The sequence below is a fragment of the Acanthopagrus latus genome, chromosome 16 (genome assembly GCF_904848185.1).
Source record: "Acanthopagrus latus isolate v.2019 chromosome 16, fAcaLat1.1, whole genome shotgun sequence".
Taxonomy (NCBI): domain Eukaryota; kingdom Metazoa; phylum Chordata; class Actinopteri; order Spariformes; family Sparidae; genus Acanthopagrus; species Acanthopagrus latus.
In genome coordinates, this window is record NC_051054.1 from 17611071 (window position 1) to 17623337 (window position 12267).

The 12267-nt window shown below is 43.7% G+C and overlaps 1 protein-coding gene across 3 annotated transcripts in view; it reads right to left on the reverse strand.

Moving 5' to 3' along the window:
• The window catches only part of runx3 (RUNX family transcription factor 3), a 49319-nt gene that overhangs the window by 23758 nt on the left and 13294 nt on the right, over nt 1-12267 (reverse strand). For all 3 annotated transcript variants that reach the window (XM_037071239.1, XM_037071240.1, XM_037071241.1), the window contains 3 exons: nt 5224-5465; nt 4293-4449; nt 2840-2944 (listed from right to left, as the gene is read on the reverse strand). In XM_037071239.1, coding sequence (XP_036927134.1) covers nt 2840-2944; nt 4293-4449; nt 5224-5465 — 504 coding nt within the window. The remainder of the gene's footprint in view (nt 1-2839; nt 2945-4292; nt 4450-5223; nt 5466-12267) is intronic.

Below are 12267 nucleotides of genomic sequence, written 5' to 3' on the forward strand. Positions count from 1 at the left end.
GTCGGAGCAGCTCCTCAAACAGAGCTGCGCGCAGAGTCTTCTGTTGCAAGAGTTGTGCTTCCAGTTTGGCCTCAGCAGAAGTTTGATAATATAGTATGACGGATAGACTGGGGGAGGGCGGTCTGATGACGAACGCCGGATGCGTGATGAGGAAATCAGCAGCAAGGGAGACAAAAATACTGAGCTGAAGGTTTAGGCTACTGTCTGTTCAGGGACAGAATGCTGTCTGAGTGTGTCTGTGTGTATGTGGGCATGTGGGAAAAAAAAAAAATGTTAGCGTACACATTTGTGCCCGTTTGTCTACACACTTACTGATCATGTGTTTTCAGAAGGCATTGGCGTTTCTTTGTTACACTGCCGCAGGCGAGGCACCACTGCAGTCCTGTCCATCAGGTTCTCCCGACTATATCAGCAAACATTAATAAAAACCTCCTCCCCGTCTGTGCCAGCTCCTGCTGCGGCTCGGCTGGCAGCCATGCAAATGCAGGCCCTGCGCAAACAGCCTGCAAAGCCGTGTGCAGGCCGGCCCTGCAAGCCTGCCAGCCCTGCGGACAGGTGAGCGCAGCATGGCCAAGTCTGGCTTCGGGCTGTCCGCACTCTATGAATGATAAAGCTGAAATGCACGAGCAACACGGTGCAGCATTGATAAAAAAAAGCAGGATCAAAGCAGTTGCTGGAATATATAACCCGTCTGCGAGGATGAGATTTGTAATGAAAAAATGCTGTTAGTTTTATGTGCTGGCAAAAGCGCCTCTCTGCCTCGGCGCTAAACGTCGGACAGCCGATATAATGTGGTGCCTTGTGGTTGAAGAAGAATCTCATTATTTTTATGGCCCTAATAATGTCTGAATGGCAGTGTGTGTTCCTGTGCTGTGACTGTGCCGGAGTCTTACTGATATTATACAACTAGAATGTGCTTTTTGTTCAACTATGAGAGGCCTTTGATCTCATCCAGCAAGTGATTTCTATTTCGAGTCGCTCAATACGCCAAACTCATCCCAGCCCCAGATATGACAATATATAAGACCAATATATAATGAACAGCAACAACAACAATATACATGTGCTGCATTTCTGTGATCAGCTGTTTGAATTTCCTGGTCTGTTTTCTCTGGACTTGTTATTCGTATTTCACATCAGCTCTGTTTCAGCCATCTCAAACATTTGCACGGATCAAACGATCTCTGGTTCCACGGCGGGTTGAGCTGAAGGAGATTCTAGTCAGAAAATATTGAAATCATATTCAGATTTTTTTTTGCTTTTTTTTTTTTTTGCATCAGCCTTTGCAGAGGTTTATTTTCTGTCGTTCTGTGAATTTCCCTCTCAGCACCGGGTAACAGAGTTTAACAGAGCTCTAAATTCCCCTCGCCCTATATTAAACAGTGTCACTTTATAGCACCCAGCGCCAGTGTAAAAGTAGCACGGCCACTCTGACGCCTCAGCCGGAGCCCTGACATGTTGACAGACAGACAGGAGACGGACTTAATGTACACAGTTATTTCAAGCCGAGACGCTCACAGATGCCCATGAGAATGCATTTATGCAGACACACAAGTTAAGCTTTTTTTTTCCTTTAACTGAAGACAATCAAATTAACCCCCCCCCCCCCAATACCCCACACACACACACACAGAGTGCTTATTATTATCTAGTCCCTCCCTCCTTTGCAGTCTCTTTAATGCCTCTGCAAATAGTGTTCAGCCTGGCAGGTGGGGGTTATGATGCCCCCTCTCTGTGTGCCCCTCATGTGGCACTTGCCACCACTCTCTCTTCCCTGTGCTGTTCTCTGTTTTGACCAGGCTAAATCCACCCTGTCCCCTCCACAGACATGAACACAAGCCGCAGCTATCCGCCGTTAAAAACACGATCCCTCCAAAAGGTGCGTCATGAAACCCTACCCATCTCGTCGGTCCTTACCCCGAGCTCGCGGGAGAAATATTGTAAATGCGTGCACCAGCCCTCGGCCCCCGACTCGTCTGAGTAACTCTACTCGCCACCCATCCCTCGCAGCAGCAGCAGCATTAAACCACATGAGGGTGTAGCTGTGGCTGAACGGCGGCGCTAACAGCTTTAGCACGCTGGGGCCTCCCTGCCAGGCCTAACAGTGGCCGGAGTCTGCCCTGTGTTAAATCAACGAGGCACTTATGTGGTCGGTCAGGTACGGGCCTTCTGACCAGCGCTGGGGAAGGTAGGGGTGAGGGGTGGGTGAGGAGGAGGAAGAGGAGGGAGGGAGGTCGACTGAGCTGAGCCACCTGCGGCTTGGAGACTCACTCAGCTCCTCTTAGTGGTCTTGGGTTATGCCTTAATATGCTTTACAGTTTCCTCTGACTGGGCCTTTCCCTGTGCCCCTGCTGCACACACACACACACTCCAACATGCTACTGTACTTGTGAGGACAATGCACTGCCCTACATTCATTCTCTGGAGGCTTACCATAACCACGACATGCCTAACCCCAACCTCAGCCTAGTCTTAATTCTAATCTTAACCCCAAAACCGAATCGCAACCCCAAAATAATTCTAGTGGAAACCAAGTTCTGTGCACATGAGGTTGTGTGAACAGATTTTCTACCTATACACACACACACACACACACACACACACACACACACACACACTATCAGTGTCAGACTGTAGTGTACCATCTGCATATGAGTCATGCAGTTGTTTAAGCATGTAGAGATACTGACACCCACCACTTTCACAACCAGAGAGTTGCGCTTCTGGCTGGATGGCGCTGCAACATTCACACCGCAACGCACTAACAACAACAACGTGTGTGTGTGTGTGTGTGCGTGTGCGAGTGTGTGTGCGTGGGTTTGTGCGTGCGTGTACTCACTGCGCGGTTCTCGGGGTCCATCCACTGTGACTTTGATGGCGCGGTGGTAAGTGGCGACCTGCGGCGGGCCGGTGAACACCGTGATGGTCAGAGTGAAGCTCTTTCCTGCAGCACAGCAACATGTCGCAGAAATTTATGGAAGAATTTTATAGTTTCTACATGACCCCCCTTTATTTGCAACAATACTTCGCTTGTTCAATTTCGAATCATCGCTGGCTTTTGTCTTTGAATTGATGAAAAGAGAGAGAGAGAGAGAGAGAGGGCGAGACCACCTCTTTTGATGGCCTGACCGCCGGTATGATTTAAATTATTGAGAGAATGCGTTCCAGATTGTCCGAAAGCGCTTACAGCGATGGTTTATTGTTCAACAAGGCAGGATCTTGCTCCCATGTGCGTCGCGCTGCGCTGTCCGGTGCTCGTCCCCGCCTCTGAGAAAAGGCATCTCTTGTTAAAAAGAGACTGCGTGGGAGGAACAAGGAAGAATTCTCTGGTGGGATAATTGACCACAGAAATGAAAGGTATTAGACTACTTTTTTTAATTTGGAGACGAGACGCATTTCCCCATTCATTGGTGACAGATTTAAATAATAAAAATAAAAAAAAAATCATGAAAAGGGAAATATAAAAGGCCGACAGGAGGCCGGAAAGGCTTCTGAGAGGGATGAGAGATTTTTGTGATCAATTATTTTTATTTATTTTTTTTGCTCGGGATTCGCTCAGCGGGCCTCCGCATCGACATCCAGGGCCAGTTCAGAGTCAGATTGTTTGCATTATTATAACAGCAATTAAACACAATACCCATAATACTGTGCATTAACCTGTAAGCTTTTAGGCGGCGTGGGTTGTTTGACTAATTGCCCCGGGACACGAATCGCGAGGCTGGTTTGTTCATGCGCCCCTCAGACTGACACACCACGTGGATAATTATGTGTATTCCCTTGGATTAAGAAAATTACAGTCACACATCGCAACTGCTCACCGTGACGCAGGCCAGATGTTTCGGATGACACCCGCGGACGTCAGTTGGCACATTGTGGGCACCCTTCATACCCACACCTAAATGTTTCCAGATCTGCTGTTTTTTTTTTGTTTTTTTTTCCTTTCTTTCTTTTTTTGTTTTTTGTTTTTATCTTTGTAATGGACAACAGGCCGAACATCAGAGATTTTTTTTTTAAAGCCTGAATTTCAATGGGTCAGCGTTTCCTTCATGTGCGCCTGTGCAGCATATTTGGTGGCCGAGACGTTTAGTAATTGTTCATATTAACTGAAAATAATAACATGCTGTCGGTTGTCAGTCGTTATTCCACTTGGAGGCTGAAATATGTTCCATTATTTTATGATGAGCGCGTTTCCAAACGGCGCTGCAAATGTCATCACAAGCAGTCTTCTCTCACTGTGTGTGTGTGTGTGTGTGTGTGTGTGTGTGTGTGTGTGTGTGAGGATTCCAACTCACCGCGTCCGCTCCTGCCCACGAAGCGCAGGTCGTTGAAGCGGGCCACCTGGTTCTTCATCACGGCTGAGGCGTTCCTCAGCTCGGCCGAGTAGTTCTCGTCGTTTCCGGCCATCACGGTGACCAGAGTCCCGTCGGGGACATCACCGAGGGCCACAACCTGCGCGCACAAGAGCGAGAAGAGGAGAAGAGGAGAAAAAAGAAAGCCGGCGGTCACTCTGGGTCACCAAACCAAAATGTACACACTGCTGCGCGTAAAACCGCATCCGGATCCCGTAATAATGAGCAGGAGTATGTCCACAATTTCAGCACCACGTCCACAATAAATCAACGCGTAAATTGTAGAGCTGCGAGGTGTCATTAAGTAGAAGAGCCACCAGTTAGATGTAAACTACCGACATTTCAACGCAACATGTATTCAACTATTACCAGCGACATCACTGTTATTTAGCCACGATGCAAAGCTTTCTATTGACACAAGCCACAAATGTTCTAACAGAATTAAAAAGGTTTACAATACAGACGAGTGCGATAATAAAAACTTGGGTTCGCATCTATTTGTTCAGACTCCTTTTAATTTCCGACCTCTTATCTTTAATCATTTCTGGCCCAGCGTAGGATGTTTTTTTTTTTTGTTTTTTTTTTTCTGGATGGTTCCGTTTTAAAGCCAATAAAAGCGCAGCCCATCTATACTTAAAATAATTTAATATCCTGCAAAAAAGTGAATCACACAGAAACAGAAAAGCACAACATTCGGGGCTCACTCATATTTCTAAATAAATGTAATTAAATTGGCCCGTTAAAGTCCTTCTGCCCGCTCTTAAATTAGTTTTTAAAAGTCGTTTCTCATGCATTCCCCGCAGTTATAAAAACCACACTGTGCGTCATTAAAATAAAACTTTAATAAATGATAATTAGAAGCCATGCGCCTTGCCTTGAAAGCCACGGGGAGCGTCTTATTGCACCTCCAGTGAGACGGCAGGACGGAGCAGAGGAAGTTGGGACTGTCGGTCCGAACCAGCTCGCCGGCGTGGTCCGCCAGGACGTCCACCACGTTCCTGGTGTCCGGTCTCGTCCTGAGGGGCCCCGGGGTGGCCATGGCCCCGTTGCTGTCTCCAATCTTGCTGCAGGGGAAGGACGTGGAGGGCGGCGTGAACCGTCTGGTGGTGGGCGGCTCTACGGGAATATGCATCACAACAGCTTGGGTCAGTGCCACCTGACTGGGTCGTATCAGAAAAGTGGGACTCTTTGGGAGAAAAAAACTGTCTGATTTCAGTCTCTTATTTTTGTTTTCTCCTCCAGACGGTCTCAGGAGTCCAGCGTGTGAGCGCAGAGGATGGAGGCGAGTGCGCGCTACGTGTGAGTGAAAAACAAAACAAAACCAAAAAAAAAAAAGTCTCGCTACCTTAATAGAGACGGTAAAGTTTGATCACTGTGCTAGATGATCTGCACAGGACGTGTCAGCCTGAGGAGCATCAGGGTTTCTTTGTTTTCACTAGCTTCAGCAAAAACGCACCACGTCTCTCACTGTGCCGAACTTGTGTGATATCGGCGCTCTTATCTGTCGCACACTTGATGGACAGTTTCGCCCGACTGCACGCGATATAGCAACACCACAGCCTATCTGAGCTCTCACCCTGCAATCTCAAATCAATGAATGGATCCCCTAAATAATCTAGCGACGTGTGACAGTCTGTTGGCAGGAATCAGGTAATCCAGCCGCGATGCACAAAGTCAGACAATCCAGCTGAATGACTTTTTTTTCGGATTTAAACTTTGTAAAAAATAAAAATAAATAGTAAAAAAAAAAAAAAAAAAAAAATACAGTCGACTAAAGAGCCTCTTCGGATCTCACCAGACTCCGCTGAAAAAAAAAAGGCGCAGAACTAAATTTTATCTGAAGTCAAATTGAAGCTGAGGCACATCAGTCCTTTTTTTTCTTGCGTAAAAGTTCTTCCAACTTTTTTTTTTTTTTTTATCCTCGTTGGATCTCCCCAACCAAAGAAGAAGAACAACGACGACGACGCTCTGGTGTGAGTCGAGGCGCCCCGTCACTCCCGTGGAGTTTCCTTTAAAGTTATCCTTGGAGCGCAGGAGGCACAGGGCGCGAGAAGGAGCCGCGAGGCTGAGAGGAGTGCAGAGTGCCGCGATATTATTTTACCCGAGTCATTTTAGTGTTTAGTGGTTGGGAGTGTGGAGATGATTTCCACCAATGAATCTGCTGGGTTGGGCTTTCACCAGACCAATCACACTGTGCGCTGCTCCGTCTGCAGCCCGCCGTGCTGCTGTTACACACCGAGCTGAATTATTGATACATATCTGTGCTCCTGCCTGCGCGTGTTATTATACGGCATATAGACACATGTTAACACGATGCAGGGAGGCAGTAAGAATTTATTTATTTTTTGTGTGAGAAGGGACACGTGCTTTGTACAGAATTGCGTGAAAAATGAATGATCTGGAGGTATATTGATTCTAAATGACAGCCAGGGACTTAAAGCACAGTTAGAATTAGATGAATAATCTCTAAATGTCTTAGATATTTAATTTGAGGGAATCAACAATAATTCACACGAGCTTATTCTGAAGTATTGGTCTTACTGGGAGACAGTTTAATTGATTAAATGACGAATGAAATGTAAAAAGTGCACCTTTACCTCATGACACTGGTGTGTCAGAGCATCTGTTTCTGCTGCATTTGTTAATTCGTCTAAGAAAGGATTTATAACGCAAAGACATGTGGCTTTTATTCTGTTACTCATCATGAAAAGCTATTATGTCTGGCTGCTTCACACCTTCTCCCTCCGGTACAGGACATTTTCATAAAGTGAAATGATGGGTGTAGGACAGATCCCTATCATTTTAATTGACTGAGCTGAGTTTATTAGGGAATTAAAGCAAACACATCAAACGACACAGCAGAGTAATCTCTCTCTCTCTCTCTCTCTCTCTCTCTCTCTCTCTCTCTTTCTGTGTGTGTGTGTGTGTGTGTGTGTGTGTGTGTGTGTGCGCCAGAGGCTGAATTCATTAGAAACCTGAAATGTGGAGGGTAACATCAAGTGACGGCGGCACACCCTGCGGAGCCCTCCGCCATGCTGCTTTCTGACACTAGTTGGCGCATTTGCCTTTTCAATCGGCGTCAGCTCAGACGGTCTGAGGCAGACATTTCACATCTGCAGAGAAAAGGAAACTTTTATCTGTGCTGGCAGATAGTCGGAAAACATGCATTAATTTTCCATCAGTTGAACGAATTGTCTGGATGAGCTGTGTTGGTCGTTAAAGAAGCGCTCGTGATTTTTTTTTTTTTTTAATTTTGTTTTTACATCTATATTTGCATTTTGTGGTTGAATCGCAATTATCTCAAAAAGATGTTCAGAAATTCAATAATTGTAAAAACACTGACGTTTATTCGTTTAATAACCGCACACTGACGTCGTGTGATGGGTCAGAGTTTACGCATCCGTCCTAAAATACAACATTTAGTTAATCCCTTCGTTTATTGATTTATATCTTTTAATGCAGACTGAGCAAATTCTCCCCTTAAATTATTGTTCACAAGTTCACCTTGGTGGATTTAGTGAGCACTGACGGAGTTGATTATTGATCAGGCTATAAACATTATTCTGAAAGATTTTGCGATGTGCATGTTGCAGAATTTAATTTAGAAATTCTCTGAAGCCTCGAATAAAAAAAAAAAAAATCCCTCACCTAAGATGATAAAATAACCTGGCCAATGATTTTAATTCATAAATGCAAACGGGAAAATGAAAGTAAAATTGGTTCTGAGCAAGTCATCTGGATCTTTTTTCCCTTGCAGCGCGTTTTTCAAACGCATCCAATCAGCCGATGATTCATTTTAATAATAACACGCTTTATTTTCCTTTGTGCGCGCGCCTCTGCGTGTGTGTGCGTGCATGTGGCGGTTTTTTTTTTTTACTTGTTTACTTGCGTGAGAATAAATTAGGTGCAGTTAAGTGACGCAAGGAGTCATCGGAGTGGCTTCAGATTTTCCCTTAATTACCACTAGAGCCACAGTGAGAGAGAGAGAGAGAGAGAGAGAGGGAGGGAGATCTGTCAGAGATAAAGATTAAAAGTTACAAACAGAAAAACAGATTATTCATAATTACAGAAATAATAAGGAATTGGGATTTTTAGAGCTTGCTTTTATGATTGCTGTTTATGTGGGATCACAGACCTCACACCATGCAGCATGCATACACACTATCCTTTATCTATAGCACACACCTGTATCTGAGGGATCTGTTGCAAGAAGGTGCTGCATAATATTATCTGTATACATCAAATCAGCATGAAACATTTTCCATGTCTGTGTTCTTCTTCTTCTTCTTCTTCTTTAAAATAAATAAATAAATAAAATGTTTGTTTGAGCTCCTGTTTTTCAGGTCACAGAGGTATTCACCTATCAGCTTGTGTAACACTCCGACACTCCTTGTTTGTGGTTGCTCCGCAAATCGGTGATCTAGGGCAGTAGTTCAACAGGGTGCGGTGAGTCAAGAGGTTTACCAACAGATTAAAAAAAACGTCACACCCTTTTACTTTAAAAACAACGCCAGTTAGAGAAAACAAGAATATTTAATTTTGAGAACAAGGCCGTTTTCATTACCAGCATCCTCTGAAGCCTTCCCTCACAAGAGTCCTGGGGAAACACCTTAATATCCGTCGCTTAATGTGTTTCATTTTAGGTGTTTTTCTTCTACTTCAAAATGCCTGGGAACCCCATATTAAAGACTCTTTTGTTACTGCAACAAAATCACCTCCAATCAGATCGCCTATCGTGCAGCCTCTATTTTTGAGCCCGGCCCGACTGGGACAATGACAATGCCGGTGATATTTTAGTCATCCTCCTGCCCCAGTTCATTATTAATACGTGACCACACACCCCGGCTATACCCTGCTCAGAAGTAATGTGCGCTCCGGGCGCCTGTCACATTTAGACCTCTGCGTTTCAACATGCAGTTTCTACAGTTTCAGCCGCAACAGGCATCAAGGACAGAGCCCGCCGTGCCCCTGAACGATTTTTAATGATCCGGGTGGGTTGAGCCTGAAATCAAGACACAAGTCGTGGAGGACATGTGAAACCCCTGCACCCACCTCAAATAGGCCTCAGAATATATGATTCTTACCATTGGAGGATTAAAAGCAAATAGATCCTAAGAAATCACATCATTGTTTACTGATGGCTGCTCTGAGGGAGGCTGCCTTCATCACTGTGTCACAATTCACGCTCAACAGCAAAGAAATTGGTTTCCTGTGGTATCAGAATTTATGGTTTGTTGGCATCGAAGAACAGTCAAATAGTGCTAAATGAGACCTTAAGTTTTAAGTTCCTTGGAGTCCCTACAGTCTTGCGTCTTCCTCAACCAACAATTACTTCAGTTTTTATGTGTGATGAGTCAGATTGTAAAGACTAATATGAGTATGATTCCCATTAGCAGAGGAAACCAGGGAAGCCTTTGGGGTCTGTAAACTTATATCTGACTCTAAATGCCACCCACACGGCTTTCAGTGCCACTTTAAAGTCACTTTGACTCACAGATACGTGAAGATCCCTTTAAAGTTTTTCATTGTTTTGTCCTGAATATGATCTATTAGCCTGTGTAAACTCCCGGGCTATTTTCAGACATGCACACATAAGCCTCTGGATGGGTAGCTATTCATTTGGAAAAGGGGGCTATGGGGGCAATTAGAAATAGTTTGAGGTTCAGCGATGACATAAGACAAAGATTTCTATCTTTAGAGGAGCCGTGGCGGTCACACATTTCTGTACATTCACAAATTACAGGGCGAGCTCTGGCCCTCAACCCACCGAATGCATTCCTTCCGAAAAGTGTCTGCTCGAATTTCAGCCGGGGGTTTCTGCTCAGTGGAAATATGAGTGTTCTGAATGGACGACTTCTATGAAATGGAGTTTTATTCCTCTCGGATTAAATTAGCTCTACTTTGGGGCTCAGGGTATTTTTTTGTATGAATGATGAATTCTGCGGTGGCTGTGGAACGCCAAGCTTGTTTACCCTTCCCTTCTTTTTTCCCTCTTTTTTAGCTCGCTATGAAATGGACTTTTTCTGCTTGATATGACAAGAGTGTCTGTGATTAGACTTCCAAGCATGATGTAAGTCACCAAAGCCATTTGTGCCAGGCCCCTCAAAGCCAAATCATATTCTAGCGTTGGAGTGTTTATATACACAAGTATATGGAGAAACTTTTAAACAACAGTGAGTGGGTACAGACTGTTTGGGTTTTGGGCTCGCACTTCTCTGATGGCTGATTCTCTCTTCAAATTTTGATTACATAATATGTCAGCACATCACAATTGGTGGTCATTTTTGTCCAGTTTGATGTTCAGACAAGAAAATAGGAAACACATTGAACAATTTTGATCATATAAATTTGTATGTTGTTTTTTCCCCACCAGGGCTGTCTGTGTTAGTTTTAATGATCACTGGAATGTGCTTGTGTATTCAGACTTTGTTTTAGCTAAAGAAAAAAAACAACTTTATTTTTACTTTAACTTCTATAGTTTTCTTCTATAATTTTCCCCCCTCGTAGCACTTTATACATCCAGTAACTCATAAGAGTGTCAGCCCTTAATTCCAGATCCTTGAAGGCGTTTAGAGTATATATTATCTTAAAAATGATGAAGAGGATGGTGACATCTCCAAACCGAGCTGCTAATTACTATGTAAGCGTGATGAGTTGAGACGCGGCAGTCACCAGAGGAGACAATGAGCACATTCATCTCATGCATCTTTAATATTCTTACATTATATAAAAGGTGCAGAGCGGAGCCAAGGGCTTATAAAAGCCTGAGGAATCAATTGAGCAGCATAATGGCTGTTGGGGGACGACTCCAACTATGTTTTTATTTCTGTCTGCTAAATGTAAATGGACTTCTTAAAGACTACGTTCATTTTCAAACATACCAGGCATGTATTTGTGTCCGACACTTCATTTCATATTGAATAAATGATGGGATGAGTTTGGTAGTGGTGCCACTTTGATGTTCCACAATTCTCTAGAGCGGTGGCAGAAAGTAATGAAGTACATTTACACACACAGGACAATTTTGAAGTTCTTTAACTTTGCTTGAGTTTTTTCATTTTTCATTTTATATTTTTTTATACAGTTCATTTCACAAGGAAACATTGCACTTTTTACTCAACTACATTTATTTAACTGCTTAAGTTACCTGTCGCTTTTCAGTTTAAGCTTTCCGATTAAAACAAAAAATATAATGTAAGTTTATAAAGTATAACATTGTGCTAAAGGGAAAACCAGTGGTGTCCAAACATTTTGGTTTATGATCATGTATGACCTCAGATACTAATGACTTGTCCTACTAAAGGCACATTTCCCTGTGAACTTTGCAGATAGTTCAGTTTAAATAACTGTTTGATAACGTACACAAATGTGTGTAGCGGGATTCATTTTTCTTCAGATTTATCTTGTGACCCTGGGAGGGGAGGAGGGGGAAACCAACATCAGGTCGGGAACCACGTGACTGAAATATGTGTATATGAAGTTGTCTAGACCAGCCCCACCTGACAGTCAGCAGCAAAATGCTACTTCCACACTAATGTGTCACTCCTAACAATCTAATATTGAGCCTTTCTGCACAGGGACCATTTTTCTTTTTGCAGTATGAGTCCTTATGGTACATTAAAGCGACGTGAGATTTTTGAAAGAATAAAACACAGTCTTTGCCTTACTAATGAAAAGTTGATCTCACCGCAAATCAATTGCACCTTTTTTCAGTATATCACACTCAGTTTAACTACTATACTATACTATACTTGGTCTGGTATGACCAGTAGCCTTTGGTGGTTACTGTGAGCTAATGTTGGCTAACTCTAGACAGAGATTGCTTTGTAGCTGAAATTCATTTGCTGACTTTATGACTTTCTTCTATTTGTGCTATTGTAACACCACATTTTACCCTCCACTATTATTCTTTGACGAT